Source organism: Mauremys reevesii, linkage group 20, assembly GCF_016161935.1.
Source record: "Mauremys reevesii isolate NIE-2019 linkage group 20, ASM1616193v1, whole genome shotgun sequence".
NCBI classification, from domain to species: domain Eukaryota; kingdom Metazoa; phylum Chordata; order Testudines; family Geoemydidae; genus Mauremys; species Mauremys reevesii.
This window is the reverse complement of record NC_052642.1, coordinates 24,082,376-24,098,418: the sequence shown is the minus strand read 5'-3', so window position 1 is coordinate 24,098,418 and position 16,043 is coordinate 24,082,376. Positions and strand designations below refer to the sequence as shown.

At 60.2% G+C, this 16,043-nt stretch overlaps 1 protein-coding gene across 3 annotated transcripts in view; it reads left to right on the top strand.

Annotated features, from left to right (window-relative positions):
* The first annotated feature begins 251 nt into the window (after nucleotides 1-251).
* The window catches only part of DPH1 (diphthamide biosynthesis 1), a 50,052-nt gene continuing 34,260 nt past the window's right edge, over nucleotides 252-16,043 (top strand). The window contains exons 1-3 of one of the 3 annotated variants that reach the window (XM_039508224.1): nucleotides 252-376; nucleotides 3,338-3,493; nucleotides 7,269-7,332. In XM_039508224.1, the coding sequence (XP_039364158.1) occupies nucleotides 3,367-3,493; nucleotides 7,269-7,332 (191 nt within the window). In that variant the 5' untranslated portion in view covers nucleotides 252-376; nucleotides 3,338-3,366. Of the gene's footprint in view, nucleotides 444-795; nucleotides 1,031-3,337; nucleotides 3,494-7,268; nucleotides 7,333-16,043 lie in introns of those variants that run through there. The other 2 variants (XM_039508222.1, XM_039508221.1) reach the window with 2 other exon arrangements.

Below are 16,043 nucleotides of genomic sequence, written 5' to 3'. Positions count from 1 at the left end.
GCGGGAGCAGGGGGGGTGCTATGCAGGGGGCACCCCAGGGGCAGGGGCAGGGGCAGGGGGGTGCTATGCAGGGGGCACCCCAGGGGCAGGAGCAGGGGGGTGCTATGCAGGGGGCACCCCAGGGGCAGGAGCAGGGGGGGTGCTATGCAGGGTCTCCACGGGGCGGGAGCAGGGGGTGCTATGCAGGGCGCTCGGCGCTGTTGCGGCGCAGGAGCAGAGCTCTCCCTCCCATGGTGGGGTCGAATGGGAAAAGCCAGCGGCAGGGAGTTCCAGGGGCCCCGCCCCCATACGCTCGATTGCTCGGTCGGTGACTGCTCCTGTCTAGGATCTGGTGGCTCGCACGTGGCTCTACTGGCGCTGCCTTTCCGGCCTCCACGTGGGTTTGTTTGCGATGGCGGCGCGGGAGCAGCTGGCGCGGAGCGAGCCCCCGGCTTGGGCGCCAGGTGGGAGCCTGGTGTGTGGGGCGCGAGGGACCCCGCCTGCGGCCGGGGCCGGGTCAGTCCGGCCCCAGCCTGGCCCGTAGCCCCCGGCTGGGGAGCGGCCCGGAGAGCAAAGGCCCCGGGTCCGCTCCCCGACCCCCCCCCCCCGCCAGGGGAAGGGATCCGGGGCCTCTGCCGCCCCCCGTGGCTCTGCACGCCGGGGGGGGGCACGTGCTTGTCTGTCAGCGGCGTGTGCGCGCTTCCCCGAGGGCGGCCCCCTCCCTTTCATCAGGGGGCGGGGGCTGCAGGGGCCCTTCTCCCGGCCATGCTGCAGCCCCTCCGCCTCTCACGTGCCAGTCAGGGCGGTGGGAGCGTTGCCAGCTTTGGTTGGACGGTTTCATGGAGACTCTAGGCCAGTCCTGGAGGGTCGCAGCCCCGTCTGCCGGGTGCGTTCCCCAGGAGCTAGGCCTGCACCCACCCCCGTGCAGCTCTAGCTCCTGGGCCGAGCATAAGGAGGTGACACGCTCTGCAGAGGATGCCGGCTAGTCTGAAGGGAGGCTCTGCTGGGAGTGGCTGCCGTGGGACCATTAGTTTTGCCTGGATTGAGGAGGGTGGGTCCATCGGCCTGGAGCTGTGCTCTCACCCCAGTGTCTCAGATCCAGCCCACGTTCCAGTAACCCGCTAGCAGTCACCTCTGGCTGCTGCTCGCTTGGTGGACAGAGCGGTCAGCAGGGGCTTTTCCTGCCTGGCATGGCTGAGATGAAGCCAGGCAGCCATAAGGACTTCAGCGTCCCAGTCGTCAAAGTTACTTTGTAGTTAGTTTATCTGGGCAGTTTGCTTCACAGGAGCCTGGATAACTCATGTAGTGAGTGGGCAAAGCAGCTCGTGAGTCACCTGGCCTTCAGACAGCAATGAACACCTGTTCGCTGTGAGGCACTGTCATGAAAGGGCCCTTTGCAAACATAAATAAAGCAGCCCTTACGCTGCATCAGCTCATCTGGCAGGGTTCGGATTGCTGACAGCCTTTCTGATTCACCGAGTCCCACAAAAGGGTCTCGAGCAGTCATGGTAAAACAGGAATAGAAACCTGCTCTTTACCGCTCCCATCACTTTGTCAAGTGAGATACTGGAGAAGTAACACCGGCCCTTCCCTTGCCAGATCACTGCCCTACAGGAGTGCCAGCCAGCTGCCGCCCCTTCCACAGGGCATCGTGGGCACGCGTGTGGCAGTGCTGGCTCTGTGCCAGTTGGTGGGACTCTGGTAGGGGGTGGGATGGGGAACTCCTGTGGGGTCCTGGCTGGGTAGGGAAGAGGAGTCCTTGTGGGGGCAGCGGACCAGCAGGGAGAAGGGGAGCTCTCTTGGGGCAGGCTCTAGCTGGGGAAGGGTCTGGCTCAAGGCCTGGGGATAGGAGCAAGGGAGCTCCCCCCGGCAGCCGTTAGTGTCAATGTGTTTGGCAGGCAGCGTGTGCTAGGGCTGCTCAGCCTTAACCTGAGACTCCCTTGGGGCCAAGTCATGAATCGGGCTCAGGGCAGCCCTTATGCGAGAGCCCTGCCCCCACCCCCGTGCTGGCTCTGCCAGGGGCTGGAGGGGCTGCAGGTGGAGCTGGTTCTGGGGGGCTTGCTGGGCTCTGTGTAGCAGGATTTCAGGTGACTCCTCACTGCCGAGGGGGTGCTGCAGCTGGAGCTTGTGCGTGGTGACCCAGTGCGTAGGACCTTCCTACCTGCATATGGGCCCCTGTAGCCACATGGTGGTCACCTTTAAACTTGCCAGCTGCCTGAGAGAACAAAAGACGTCTCCGCATTCCCTGGATGGTGGCCGGGGGGCACTGTCTGGGGACGCAGGGCAGCTGGCAAGTGGAAGGGGTCTCTGCACAGAAGTCGTTCTAGGCCTCATGTAGCTGGGGCGATAGGGTCATGCTGGAGCAGGCACCAGCTCCTCAGCTGTCGCTGGCTGGACTCCTGCTCTCCTGGGAGTCGTCATTCTCCTTCCCCTGAACTCGGCTTCGAGTGACTGGCCGCTGCCTCTCCTGGAAGGCGGTGCTGCCCCTAGCTGTTCAGCAGAGCTTTCCCTGCTGGGTTACTGGTGCTGAGCAGCCCCTGGGCAGTGGGTTTCTGGCTCTGGGCAAGGCCCCCCATCTCTGTGCATGTCAGTGGGGTGGGGGCTGTGGCCAAGCCTCTCTCAGTTAATTCTGTTGGGAGTTTCTAATCTGGGCTCAGTGCAGGCCCCGACAGCTGCCCCTCGCCCCCTCCAGTCGCTCAGCAAGATTGAATGTGATCACACAGCTTTCATTACCTCGTTTCCCTGCCTTTTATATTAGTTTATTGAGGGGTCGGAGCATGAAGTTACTTTGCACCCCCACCCCGCACCACCCCGGCTGTGCTAGATTAGCAGGCTTGGTGCCTCCCTGCGTTATGGAGCCTGGCTGCTGAGGGGTGGAAACCTCCTCCCCTTGTCCTGCACTCACTCAGTCTCTCTGGTTGGGGGGCGGGTGTGGGGACTGCTGTGGGTCTCTGCCTTGCGGGAATGCTGCAGGACTGTGGGGCCCCTGCGCTCTCAGGCGAGCAGACGGGTCTGAGCTCTGGCTCTGGATTCGTTTGTGTGAGTTGGCATCTCCCGATGGATGCTGCATCATCAGGCCTCTGGAGGCAATAGGTGGTTCCCTTTTTGTGACACATCCAGCATGTCTCATTGTGCCTCCCAACCAGTCCTCACTGCTGGCTGGACGGAGCCAGGCTTTCCCCCGGCTCTGCTGGTGTGATGGCCTGTCTCCTTGTGGCAGTGGGAGCCAGGTGTCAAACTCCGTGGTAGCCAACGGAGTCAGGTGTGGCACGTGCGGCTGCTGAGCACCTTCCCACTCTTCACGGATCCTTTGGCTCCTTGCTCTTCTGTATAAGAAGCTCCTTGGCTCTCCTTGCAGGCCGAGGACCCCAGCGCCGACGGGTGGCTATGCAGATCCCCGAGGCAATTCTCACCAATAAGGAGCTGCAGGAGGCAGTTGGAGCCCTCCCCAGCAACTATAACTTTGAGATCTACAAGACAGTCTGGAGAATTCAGCAGGCCGAGGCAAAGAAAGGTACGTGGCAATCCTAGAGCTGTGCCTGGGAATGGAGCTGCCGGGCTTCGTGCACCAGCTCACCACCTGGGCTGCGTGGGGGCTAGATCCCATTGGCCCTGTTGTCACAGCCCCGGCCACGCCTGAGTCAGAACGTGCATGGCCCTTGCCAGTGTGCGGGTCCCAGTCAGTCCGGAGAGGGTGTGTTGTAAGGCCAGGCCAGGAGCTGGGCTGGGACCTAGGGGAACGGACTGATGGACGCTGGCTGTGCCAAGCTGTCAGTCAGGCTGGGAAGCAGCTGCCACGCCGCCGGCATGTCACGTTCCGGGGAGCTGGCCATAACTCTTCCGACGAGTTAGTGTGTTTGTATCTCAGGTTTATAATCACATTAGACAGGACGGGCTGAGTCGCATGGAGCTGTCATCCTGCTGGAGATTGGGCTGGGATGCTGGCCAGGGCTGCAGTTATGGCTCTCTGGCTCTTTCCTCTTTCCCTGTGTTTCCTGGCTGAGCCTTTGGGGATTGGGGGTACACCCGGGTGGGCGAGTGCCTCGGTGGAATATGGGTGAAGGGCAAGGCCCCCCGAAGGTGAGGGACGGCATTGGGGTCTTGGGAAGCTGTTCCATTGCTACGGGGGGAGGGGCAGGCATAGGCCTGGGCTCCTGACTCTGAGGGCTGGGTGTTTCCAGGCTTGGGGAGAGGGAGGCGCAGGTGCCCTGGTCTCTGCTGGGGCGTCTCTGACTTGGATGTGGTTTCAGCTGGTGGCAGCTGCTTTATTTCCCCCATGGCCTCAGCTGCTGAAGAGTAAATGCCCCAGCCCTCTCCCTGGTTGGGGTCACTGCCACAGCCTGCTCAGCCCCGTTCCTCATGGGCTGCCAGTGCAGAGAATAATGCATCAGACTCCCGATCCTCACCCCTGGGCCACCCATGCCCTGGAGGAAAGGAGCAGGCACCTGTGGGTGTTGGGAAGGGAGAGGTGCTTGGTGTGTCTGAACTGTTACTGATTGCTATTACAACACCGAATACATACTGTAAACTGCTCACTTGATATTATTTTTATTATAAATATTTGCACTGTAAAAATGATAAAAGAAATAGTATTTTTCAATTCATCTCATACAAGTACTGTAGTGCAATCTCTTTATACTGAAAGTGAAACTTACAAATGTAGATTTTTTTTTGTTACATAACTGCACTTAAAAACAAAACAGTGTAAAACTCTAGAGCCTACAAGTCCACCCAGTCCTACTTCTTGTTCAGCCAATCGCTCAGACAAACAAGTTTGTTTACATTTACGGGAGATAATGCTGCCTACTTCTTGTTTACAGTGTCACCTGAAAGTGAGAACAGGTGTTCGCATGGCACTTTTGTAGTCAGCATTGCAAGGTACCTACGTGCCAGATATGCTTAACATTCATATGTCCCTTCATGCTTTGGCCACCATTCCAGAGGACATGCTTCCATGCTGATGATGCTCCCCTAAAAAATAATGCATTAAATAAATTTGTGACTGAACTCCTTCGGGGAGAATTGTATGTCTCCTGTTCTGTTTTACCTGCATTCTGCCATATATTTAATCTTATAGCAGTTTTGGATGATGACCCAGCACATGTTTGTTTTAAGAACGCTTTCACAGCAGATTTGGCAAAATGCAAAGAAGATACCAATGTGAGATTTCTAAGGATAGATATAGCACTCGCCCCAAGGTTTAAGAATCTGAAGTGCCTTCCAAAATCTGAGAGGGACGAGGTGTGGAGCATGCTTTCAGAAGTCTTAAAAGAGCAACACTCCAATGCGGAAACTACAGAACCTGAACCACCAAAAAAGAAAATCAACTTTCTGCTGGTGGCATCTGACTCGTGATGAAAATGAACATGTGTCAGTCTGCTCTGTTTGGATTGTTATTGAGCAGAACCCATCGTCAGCATGGACGCATGTCCTCTGGAATGGTGGTTGAAACATGAAGACATATGAATCCTTAGCGCATCTGGCACATAAGTATCTTGTGATGCGGACTACAACAGTGCTATGCAAAGGCCTGTTGTCTCTTTCAGGTGACATTGTAAACAAGACGTGTGCAGTATTATCTCCTGCAAATTGTAACCAAAGCTGTCTGAGCGATTGGCTGAAGTAGGACTGAGTGGACTTGTAGGTTCTAAAGTTTTACGTTTTATTTTTTGTACATAATTCTACATTTGTAAGTTCAGCTTTCATGATAAATCGATTGCACTACAGTATTTGTATCAGGTGAACTGAAAAACGCTATTTCTTTTGTTTTTTACAGTGCAAATATTTGTAATAAAAATAAATATGAAGTGAGCACTGTACACTTTGTATTCTGTGTTGTAATTGAAATCAATATATTTCAAAATGTAGAAAAACATCCAAAAATATGTAAATAAATTGTTTAACAGTGTGATTAATCAGGATTAATTGTTGTAATAGCTTGACAGCCCTACTGGGAAGGGCTGGCAGATGTGGCCCACGCCGCTTTCCAGGCGTCCCAGGGCAGCAGAGGCTGGCTGGGGAGGAAGCGGCGCTCTGGGAGCCCTCCTGAGGTGCCTGAAGCCCGGATTTCCCTGGCTGGTCTAAGCTGATCTCGCTTAGAAGAGCTTTGTGAGTCGGGGCAGCTGGAGATTAGCGTGGGTCCAACCAATGTCTTTAAATAGAGCTGGTGTTTGCCCAGGCAAGGCTCAGTAGCCTGGGGATTTCTGTCAGCCAGGGAGACCCTGGGTACGTCATTAAGGCCGGGATGCGTTAGTGGGATCTAGAGTTAAGAGAATAATGGGATTAATGGGACCTGCAGCTGGAGCTAAAGGCCACAGTTCTGGCGCTCAGTCCCCACCCCCGCAGGGAGCAGCCCAGCATGGGGACCATCCCTCGCCTCTTAGAGGATCCAGAGGGCAAAAGGAGGCTGAGTCCCAGTCTGACTGTTAGCATAAGAACAGCCATGCTGTGTCAGAGCAATGGCCCACCTGCCCCAGGATCTTGTCTTCCAACAGTGCCTGGTGCTTCAGAGGGAGCGAACAGAACAGGGCAACTATCGAGTGATCCAGCCCCTGGCATCCACTCCCAGCTTCTGGCAGCCACTTGGAGCATGGGTTTTGTCCCTGCCCACCCTGGCCAATGGCCAACGATGGACGTAGCCTCGTTCTGCTTGGAACCCATTTTACTTCTGGCCTTCGCGACGCCCTGGCAGCGAGCTCCCAGCCCGTCTGTGCGTGTGGGAAGAGGCACTTCCTGCTGCCTGTCACCTGGGCCAGCACCCGGGGGGGCCTTGGCTCGTTGCTGGGCTGCAGCACGTGGGGCCTGGGCACAGAGGTGTTGGCCTAGAACCCTGAGCCCTGGTGCTTGGCCTGCACCTTGGGGCCACGCTTCTCACTGTGCCGGGCGGGGTCACCACCCAGCTGCAGGGAGTTCTCCAGCTCTCCTCTTCCTGCACCGTTGCCATGTTGTGAGACTCCTCCCCAGAGTGGCCAGGGAGCAGAGTGTTGCAGCTGCCCCAGTGCAGAGGACTCCTGACTCCCTCCCCTTAGGAAGTGCTCAGGAGCTCCTGGAGCCAGCAGCCATGCTGGGTGTTACGGGCTAAGTGCGCCGGCATCCCAGCATGCTGTGGGGCAGCTCTGGCTCGGAGGAGCTCTGGGGTGGATGCTGAAGGCGGAAGGGCTGAGCTGTGTGTGGGTTGGATCTGGCTCAGTGTGCCCAGGGGTGTCGTCAGGCTTGTACTCGATGTTCGCTTTGTGGAGGAAATGACCTGCTCAGTGCATCCTAACCCTGGGCATCTGTCTCTCTCCTAGTGGCTCTGCAGATGCCCGAAGGGCTCCTCATGTTTGCATGCACCATCGCTGACATCATTGAAAGGTGAGTGAAAGACGTAGGCTCTTTGCCTTTGGAGGGGTGTCTGCCCTTGCCACACATCCTGGCATCTCACCAGACAGGTCCCCAGGGCAGAAGAGTAATGCCCCACATCAAACAGCTTTGCTAAAGCATTGATCTGCCTGTTCCGTGGCCCTGCCTCCTGCCGCGGAGCTGCCCACTGTGCATGTAGTTGGTATCTCCTGTGCTAGGTAGGGCCCAGCTGTGCAGTGCGGGGTGGGGCGGCCGGCCAGTGTTCACTCAGCACATCCCTGGCTTCCCACCCAGAGAGGCTGTTTGTGGTTGAATGTCTGCGGCCGTGCGAGCGGCGAGCTGTGAGAGAACCTTGCTGTCGGGCTGATCTCGCTGCCTGGCTCTGCCCCCCACCCCTTGGTGCGTTTGAGCCAGCAGCCGACAAGCTCAGCATGTCCTGGCCCTCGCTGGGGTCACGGTGCCCGTGTTAACAACTGGCTGACGTGAGCTCGGGGCCTGTGTGCCGAGGAGCACTCTGGGCTGCAGTGGGGATGGCCTGGTGGCAGCAGGTGAGCTCTGAGAGGCTGGTGCTTTCGGGCACTCTCCATTCAGTGGCCTGCTGCTTTGGGAGGGAAAGGGGCTCCCTCGAGCCCCTCCAAGCCCCTGCCTCGCTGGCCATGGCCTCTGCACCATGCTCATCCTGGGCTCCAGGGGAAAGGCCCTGCTGCCCATTTACCCTGGCATCCTGTCCCCTCGCTCCTTGGGGCTGAGAGGGCAGCTGTGGGGCTGCAGGTGGGGGTCTGTGCCTTGGCATGCAGGTTCTCCCAGCTGCTCACATGGGCCCGCAGAGAGGCAGGGTGGGGGGAGGGAGACCGCTGCCCCCATGCTGCTTCCCTCAGCCCAGCAGAAGTGGAGGGTGAAGTGCTGAGAGGCCATTGGGAGCTGAGCGGAGCTCTCAGCTCTGCAGGGCAGCAGATTGAGGCACCTCGCAAGATTTAGGCTAATCTCTTTCCCCTGCCTGCTGTAACCACCCCCCAGCTCCCTCTGTTTGCACATGGGGAGTGAGAGCCAATAGCACCGTGGGGGGTCAGGACACTCACTGGCATCTGTCTGCCTGGTGCAATGGCTGGTTTCCCTTCCCACCTGCCCTTAGCCAGACAGCTGCCAATGCTGTACCTGGCAGGCAGGGTCAGAGCAGGGCACCCTCCCAAAGTAGCACTGCCAGTAACCCCCGGCCCACCCCCCTGCACAGGAGGGGTGCAGAGCAGCTGGGTGATTGGCCCCTCTGTCCCCAGCGCACTGTGCTGCTGCTTGTGGCTCTGGGCTATGTAGGTGCCAGCTGGGCTTGGTGGCAGCATTGTTCCCCAGCAGGCTGGTGGCTGCTCTGTGGCCATCAGCCCTGGTGCCCCGGGGTGCTGCAGCCGTGCGGGTGTGAGCAGGGGGAGCTGGCAAAGTGTCTCGCTGCCTCTGGCCGGCCTCCGGGACTTGCGGAGCGCCCTGGGCTGGGCATCGTCAAAGCCTGCCTGGGAGCTCCCTGTGCCTTCAAGTGACTCCCTGCGCTGCACAGCAGGGAGCTGCTTTCATGGTCCAACTTCAAAGGCAGCAGATTAAGGGGATATCGGAATGAGCCGTGAACCCGAGTCCCTGTGCGCAGCGCAGCTACCCGCCCTGCACGGGGCGCTCCTGCCTCCCAGCAACCCCGCCTGGGGCCTCCCAGGGTGGGGTTGAAAATGGAGGATCCTAGAGAGGGTTGTGGGGGGAGCTGTGTGTATATGTGTGTGTGGGGTGCCCATGGGTGGGGGCTGTGTGCCGGGGGGGTTCTGTGTGTATATGGGGGGGTGCCCATGGGTGGGAGCTGTGTGCCAAGGCGGGGATCCGTGTTTATATGGGGTGCCCATGGGTGGGAGCTGTGTGCTGGGGATCCGTGTGTATATGGCGGGGTGCCCATGGGTGGGGGCTGTGTGCCGGGGGGATCCGTGTGTATATGGCGGGGTGCCCATGGGTGGGAGCTGTGTGCTGGGGATCCGTGTGTATATGGGGTGCCCATGGGTGGGGGCTGTGTGCCGGGGGGGATCCGTGTGTATATGGGGGGGTGCCCATGGGTGGGGGCTGTGTGTCGGGGGGGGGATCCGGGTGTATATGGGGGGGTGCCCATGGGTGGGGGCTGTGTGCCGGGGGGCGTTCCATGTGTATATGGGGGGGTGCCCATGGGTGGGAGCTGTGTGCCGGGGGGGGGTTCCGTGTGTATATTGGGGGGGTGCCCATGGGTGGGGGCTGTGTGCCGGGGGGGGTTCCATGTGTATATGGGGGGGTGCCCATGGGTGTGGGATCTGTGGGGAGGAGGCCCCCAGCAGAGTAGCACTAACACAGGAGATGTGGGCGATGCGGGGGCTGCCACGAGGCTGTTCGGGGTGGGGGAGAGGCCTGGCGAGCAGTGGGGCTGGATGGGGGAAAGGGGAGCAGCGACGTGGTGTGCGGGGGTCCCTGGGCTGGATGGGGCCCACGCTGGGGCGGGGTGGCCTGGCTCTGGTCACTGAGGTGCTGGAGCTTGTGGCCAAGGCCTGGGGCCTGTGATGGAACCGGGGCTCGGACGAGGGGGGAGGTGGCCCCTGGCCTGCAGCTTGGGAAGCGCTGGTGCTGGCCAGGGGTGGGGCTTGTTGGTGCCCCTGGGGGCCTGTGTCGGCCCCGAGCCCCCGCCCATCACCCCCACCCCCTGGTGCCACGCCAGCCCCGGCCATCACCCCCACCCCCGGGTGCCACGCCAGCCCCGGCCATCACCCCGCCCTCCCGGGCGCCGCCCCGCCCTCCCGGGCGCCGCCCCGCCCTCCCGGGCGCCGCCCGCGCCCCGCCCCGGGCGCGCCCCGCCCCGGGCGCCGCCCGGCCCCATGCCGCACGCCCGGCCCTGGCGCCGCCCCGCCCCTGGTGCCACGCTGGCCCGAGCCCCAGGCGCCGCCCCGCCCCTGGTGCCACGCCGGCCCGAGCCCCTGGTGCCACGCTGGCCCCTGGTGCCACGCCGGCCCCGAGCCCCCGGGCGCCGCCCCTGCCCCCTGGTGCCACGCCGGCCCCGAGCCCCCCTCCTCGTGCTGTGCCAGCCTATTGGGTGTAACTGTGAAGATACCAGCTGGAGTCTGAGGCCTGGTCTCCCCCTGAGACGTAGGTTGGCCTGGCTTCATGGCGCAGGGCTGTGAAAACGTCCCACCTTCTGTGCGTCGTCAGGGCGAGTGAGCCCTGGAGCTGCCCCTCGGGCGCAGCTGGAGCCTTCCGTCCATGGCTGGGGCCAGCGGGGACTTTATAGACACTGCCTGAGCCTGGGAAGCCATGGAAACGCCCCCCCTCGCTCCCCAAGGAGCTGCCTGGGGTCAGGAGAGAACGGCAGCAGGTGAGGGGTTAGCGCGGCAGACGCTGTCCCCGGCCTCGTTCGTGCCTGGCTCCTCGTGCCATTAATATTTATAGCTGGTGCCAATGTGGAAGCTTAGCTTGGCTGTCGCTTTGGCCGGCCCTTTTCACCCAGCTGCCTCGGCTCCAGCCATGGCAGAACCAGCTCCCTGTGCCCCAGCAGCACGGTGTGGGTCCCGTGCCGGGCAGGCGAGCTCCCCGCACATGTGGGAGCAGCGTCCCAGTCGCACGGGGAGCCTGCCCCATGCCCAGGACGGACGAGATCCTAGACATGTTGGGGGCCCCATGACCTCACCAAGGGCTACTGGCCGGCGCCTGTGGAAATCTGCATTCATCACCCCTTTGGGGCTCTGTGAGGTCCTAGTCCTGCCTTCCAGCCTCACGGGGTGCCTGCCACCTGCCCGCGCCGGGTGGGTCAGTTACAGAGCGGGAGGGCGCACGTTGCCTGGCATACATGGATGGTTTAGCCAGACCGGGGGGGAGCCTGTGTCCCAGGTGAGGAGGGGGCTGGGGTGCCTCCAGGAGGCCAGACTGGCTATAAAGGCTGGGAAGTGCCAGGTGGGGATGGCAGAGGTGTCTTACCTGGGCCACAAGGTGGGAAGCCAGAGCCGGCCAAGGTGGAGGCGATCAGAGACTGGCCTGCTCCCCAAACCAAGAAGCAGGTCCAGGCCTTTATGGGGATGGTGGGACACTACCGGAGATTTGTACCCCATGTGAGCTCCCTAGCAGCCCCATCACGGAGCTATGTAGGAAGGGGAAGCCAGGCGAGGTGGTCTGGACCGAGCAGTGCCGGGGGCTCTCTGGGCGCTGAAGGAGGCTGTAGTCAAGGGCCCAGTGCCAGACTTTGACAAGCCTTCGTAGCGTTCACAGACACCGGGCTGGGCGCGGTGCTGATGCAAGCCAATGCGAAGGGGGAGAGACACCCCGTCGGGTACCTGAGCAGGAAGCTGCTGCCCTGGGAGCGGCCCTAGAGAGAGAGTGCCTAGCCATGGGGTGGGTGCTTCAAAAGCTGCAGTCGTATCTATTTGGGAGGCACTTTCCTGTGTATACTGAGCACTCTCCTCTGACGGGCTATACCAAAGCGCGAGGCTCCTGCAGTGGAGTCTGACCCTCCAGAATTGTGAGATGGAGGTGGTTCATGGGATTGCAAATGTTACGGAGAGGGGGACCTGCACTTCCCCAGGCCATTAGCTGAAGGGACCCCGCTCAGTTCAGACTCGAAGGGGGGGGGCATGACAAATTGGAGAGTTTTCTTAATGTTTTGTATGATTATTGTGCGTGCCTCAGTTTCCCTGTGAACTGCATGTCTAACCAGGCGGTGGGGGTGGGGGAGGGGGAGGAAGATGTTGATCTTTGCCGAGATCCCTAGAGGATCAGATGTGACCGTCGCTGGCTACCTGGGCCCAGCCAATGGCCAGACAGTTTGTGACTTCTGTCGCCTGGGTGCGGAGGGGTCAGACCATTCACGCCCCTGAGCGACATTGGTTTTGCCAATACAGGCTGCAATGTAGATGTGGCCTAAGCCAGGGGAGGTGGCAGTGGCAGGACGATTGTGGCTTGTAGCCACTGCTTCTCAGGCTTGGCAGGGCTTGGCTGGGAGCCTGGCTAGCGCAGGGGATGCCCTTCCTCTTGGAGTCTGGACTGAGTCAAGGCCCTAGCGTGGCGTGTGCTCGGAGGGGGCATCCTGGGGCTGCCAGCTGGCTGGGCATGCGGTTAGCTGGGCCTTGCACTGAGTCATGAGACCTGGTTCTTCCGTTAACACGGGCTTGCTGGGTGGCTTGGGACGTTGCCGCCCTTGTGGGCCTGGGGTCCGGGTCGTGCGCTTGTTCATGAACCCGCCTGAAGGAGGGACTCAAACATGCTGTTTAACAAACCCCCTTGGCCCCCAGGTGGGCTCTGCCTTCCCCTCTTGCGCTGTCCTTGGCAGGGTTTGCAGGGGAGGGGCCCACTCCACTGTGCACAGAGGTAGCACTGCAGTTCATTGCTAAGCAGGAGCATGCCCAGGGACCGCGAGAGCCGGCTCGCTCGCCGTGCCTTGAAGACAAGGATTACAATTCAGGGAAGTGCTCCAGTTCTGCTGGGATCCCAAGGCCCTTTCTTCCCTCACCGCTTGCCGCCCCATGTCTTTGTTTCAGGTTATCTCTGTTGTGGAGCTGACATCTGTTAAAGGATTCTCACTGCATCTGGCTGCATTAGTGCCAGGAACCGCCGAGCGCCCGGGGCCCCTGCCTAGCTGTCTCTCTCATGTGGTGCATCTGTCTGTCTGCTCCCCAGCCATGCTGTGAGGGATGGGGGGTTCCCAGATACTTCTGTTACCCACATCCTTTCTATTGCTGGGGCTCCGAGCCCCTCGAATAGCCCCTTGGTCTCTCTCCCAGCAGGTAAGCAGGGGGCATTCCCTGTCCCTGCTTGTGACCAGCACCTGGCACCTCCCATATGTTCCTGCCCCCAGCGCTCATCCTGCCATGGCTAAGCCCCTGGGGCTGCTCCCAGCGTGGCAGGAGGGGGCCCCTCGGGCCCCCATGGGCTCTCTCCTGTGACAGTGTGGAGCAGAGTTTGGGATTCTCAGTGAGGTGGGAGCTGCTGCTGGGGTGGACGGGGAGCAGCTTGCAGAGCACAAGAGGGAAGGGAGCCGGCAGCATGGAGGCCTGCAGGAGGGCGTGTGCTGTGGCCCGCAGCCGTGCTCTTTGGGGTGAGCAGCGAGGGGCAGCCCCGTAAAGGGGTCTGGGAACTGGTGCAGAGTCCTGAGGGGCGGGTGCTGGGGGTACCTGAGCCGTGCTGCTGTCTGGGGGCTGGATGGGGCTAGTGTGCCGGGGTCGGCACCCTCAGCCGCGGCGCTCTTTGGGCTGGATGTGATGGAGGGGGCTGGGTCCCGGGCTCCCTTTGAGCAGACTCAGCTCCAACACGCTGCGGGGACCCCAGTGCCCTGAGCCTCGGGCTGCGGTGGTGGCAGGGAGCGGGGAGCATGTGGGCTGGGGGCCTTGGAGCCGTCTGTGTGGATCAAAGGAGGCAGTGTGAACACAAGCGCTGAATGCTGATCACAGTGGCTGACAAGGAGCCCGAACAAACGAGTGCAGGGGGCAGGCAGCATCCAGCACAGGGCACTGGGCCGTGGAGCAGTGCATGGGCCCCACTGAGCTCTCAGCCACCACAGGGCTGTAGGGGGCTGCCTGCACCATTCCCCCATCAGTCTGCGTGCATCCCCTCCAGGACACTGGCCCTGAGCCGCTCATCCAGCGGATGCTACGATTCTCCCGCTCTGCTGGGCACAGTGCCCTGCGAATGCCCAGCCTGGATTGCGCAGCCCTGTGAGACTCCCCTGCAGGAGCCGTGACCAGCAGCACCAAACAGCTCGGTGGTACAGCACCCCAGCTCGGAGGAGCGCCACAGAGGGCTGTTATCGCAGCTCGACTCTGTCTATAGCCAGGTAGGGCCAGCTTATCCAGACACCCTGCTGCTGGGCTTTGGGGGAGCAACCTACACCCCAGCCTCCCTCCTCCCCCCTGCTCTTCAAAGGTTTCCCTTGTTATCTCCCTCGAAGCTTCTGGTCTGCCAGGGTCTCCAGACTCTGCTTAAACCGGGTTATGTCCCCATGGGGGAAATGGATTGATGGATTATAAAGCAAGAAGGGAACACTGGTGGTGTAGTCTGACCTCCTGCACAACCCAGAGCAGAGATTGTCTTGAATTCATTAGTGTGTCCTTCAGAAAAACTGCCAGTCTTGATTTGAAAACGGCCAGGGTTGGAGAATCCCCCAAGTCTCTTGGGAAATTGTTCCAGTGACTAATCACCCTCACAGCTAAAATCTTACACCTTATTCTAGTCTAAACATGTCTGGCTTCAATGTCCAGTCGTTGGCTCGGGTTAGACCTTTCTCTGCCGGATTGCAGAGCCCATAATCTATGTTTGTTCCCCATGTGGGTACTCACAGACCGTGATCGTCACCCCTGAACCTTCTCTCCAAGTTAAAAGATTGAGCTCCTTGAGTCTATCGCTACAAGGCAGGTTTTCTAATCCTTTAATCTTCTCATGGCTCTTCTCTGACCCCTCTCCAGTTTATCAATGTCCTCCTTGAACTGTGGGCACTTGAACTGGACTCAGGATTCCAGCAGTGGTTGCACCGGTGCCAAACACAGAGGTAAAATAACCTCCCTGCTCCTTCGGATCCCGTGTGTGTGCTTCCAAGGATCACGTTAGCCTTTTCGGCTACAGTGTTGCATTGGGAGCTGATGTTCAGCACCTCTCCAGTGCGACTCCTACGTCTGTCCCTGCTTCCCAGGAGAGAGCCCCCAGCCTGTGAAGACGGCCTGTGTTTAGATGTAGGACTTCGCATTCAACCATAGTGAAACTCAGATTACCGAGCGATCCTGATCATGCTGTATCAGTGACCTGTGCTCCATTATGGCCCGATCCTTGTCTCGGCTGCAGACTTTCTCGGCGAGGAGTTTGTCGTCTTCCAAGTCATTGATGAAAATGTTAAATAGGGTAAGGACAAGAACCCATCCCTATGGGGCCCACTAGCTACACCCCCGCTCGATGATGGTGCCGTGTTTTCAGCCAGGGTGTTTAGCGAGGGCCACGGCAGGTTTGTATTATTCTAGTTTTTTAATCGAAATGTGTGGTACCAAGTCCGAGTGGTACCTCTACCCAGCCAACCAGCCAGCCAGGGCAGCCAGGGGCAGGGCCTGGTTTGCAGACCCAGCCTCACGCGACAGGGCTGAAAATAGCCGTGGAGACATTCCAGCTGGAGCTGGGCTCTGAAGCCCCAGGTGGGAGGATGGAGCTCAGACCTTGAGCCCCCACAGTCCCATAGCTATTTTGTGCCGTAGCGAGTGGCTGAGTCTGTACCTGGGATCCGAGATGTCTGGGTGGGTCTCCGAGGGGCTGCCCGAGTCCTGCCCTCCTGTCCTGTCCGTCCCACTGGAATTGCTCCTTTGTCACCATGCAGCAGCCAGCGCGCACAGTCCGACAGAGGAATGGATGGTATCCGCACAATACAGGCATCTGCCGTGCCTGCCACAGGCGCACTGATTGGTCAAGCTGCACGGATCCGGGAAGGAACGACTTTCCCTGGGAAAAGCAACGGGGGGCAGCACATTGGGGTGCAGCAGCCCCAGTGTTGGGACGCCGGAGCACGTGCTGTGTAGCCTCTGGCCATGGGAGATGGCCCAGACATGGACTCTGCGCCCGGTGCAGGGCTGCTTCTGCCACCCACAGCCAGAGGCGTCTGCTCTAAGCCCCTGCTCCAGCACAGCCCTCCTGGTAACCCAAGTGCTGGGGGGCGGGATGGAGACCCCTTAGCCTTCGCCGTCCTGCTGCTGTCAGCTCCGGCTAGCTGGAGGGGCCTG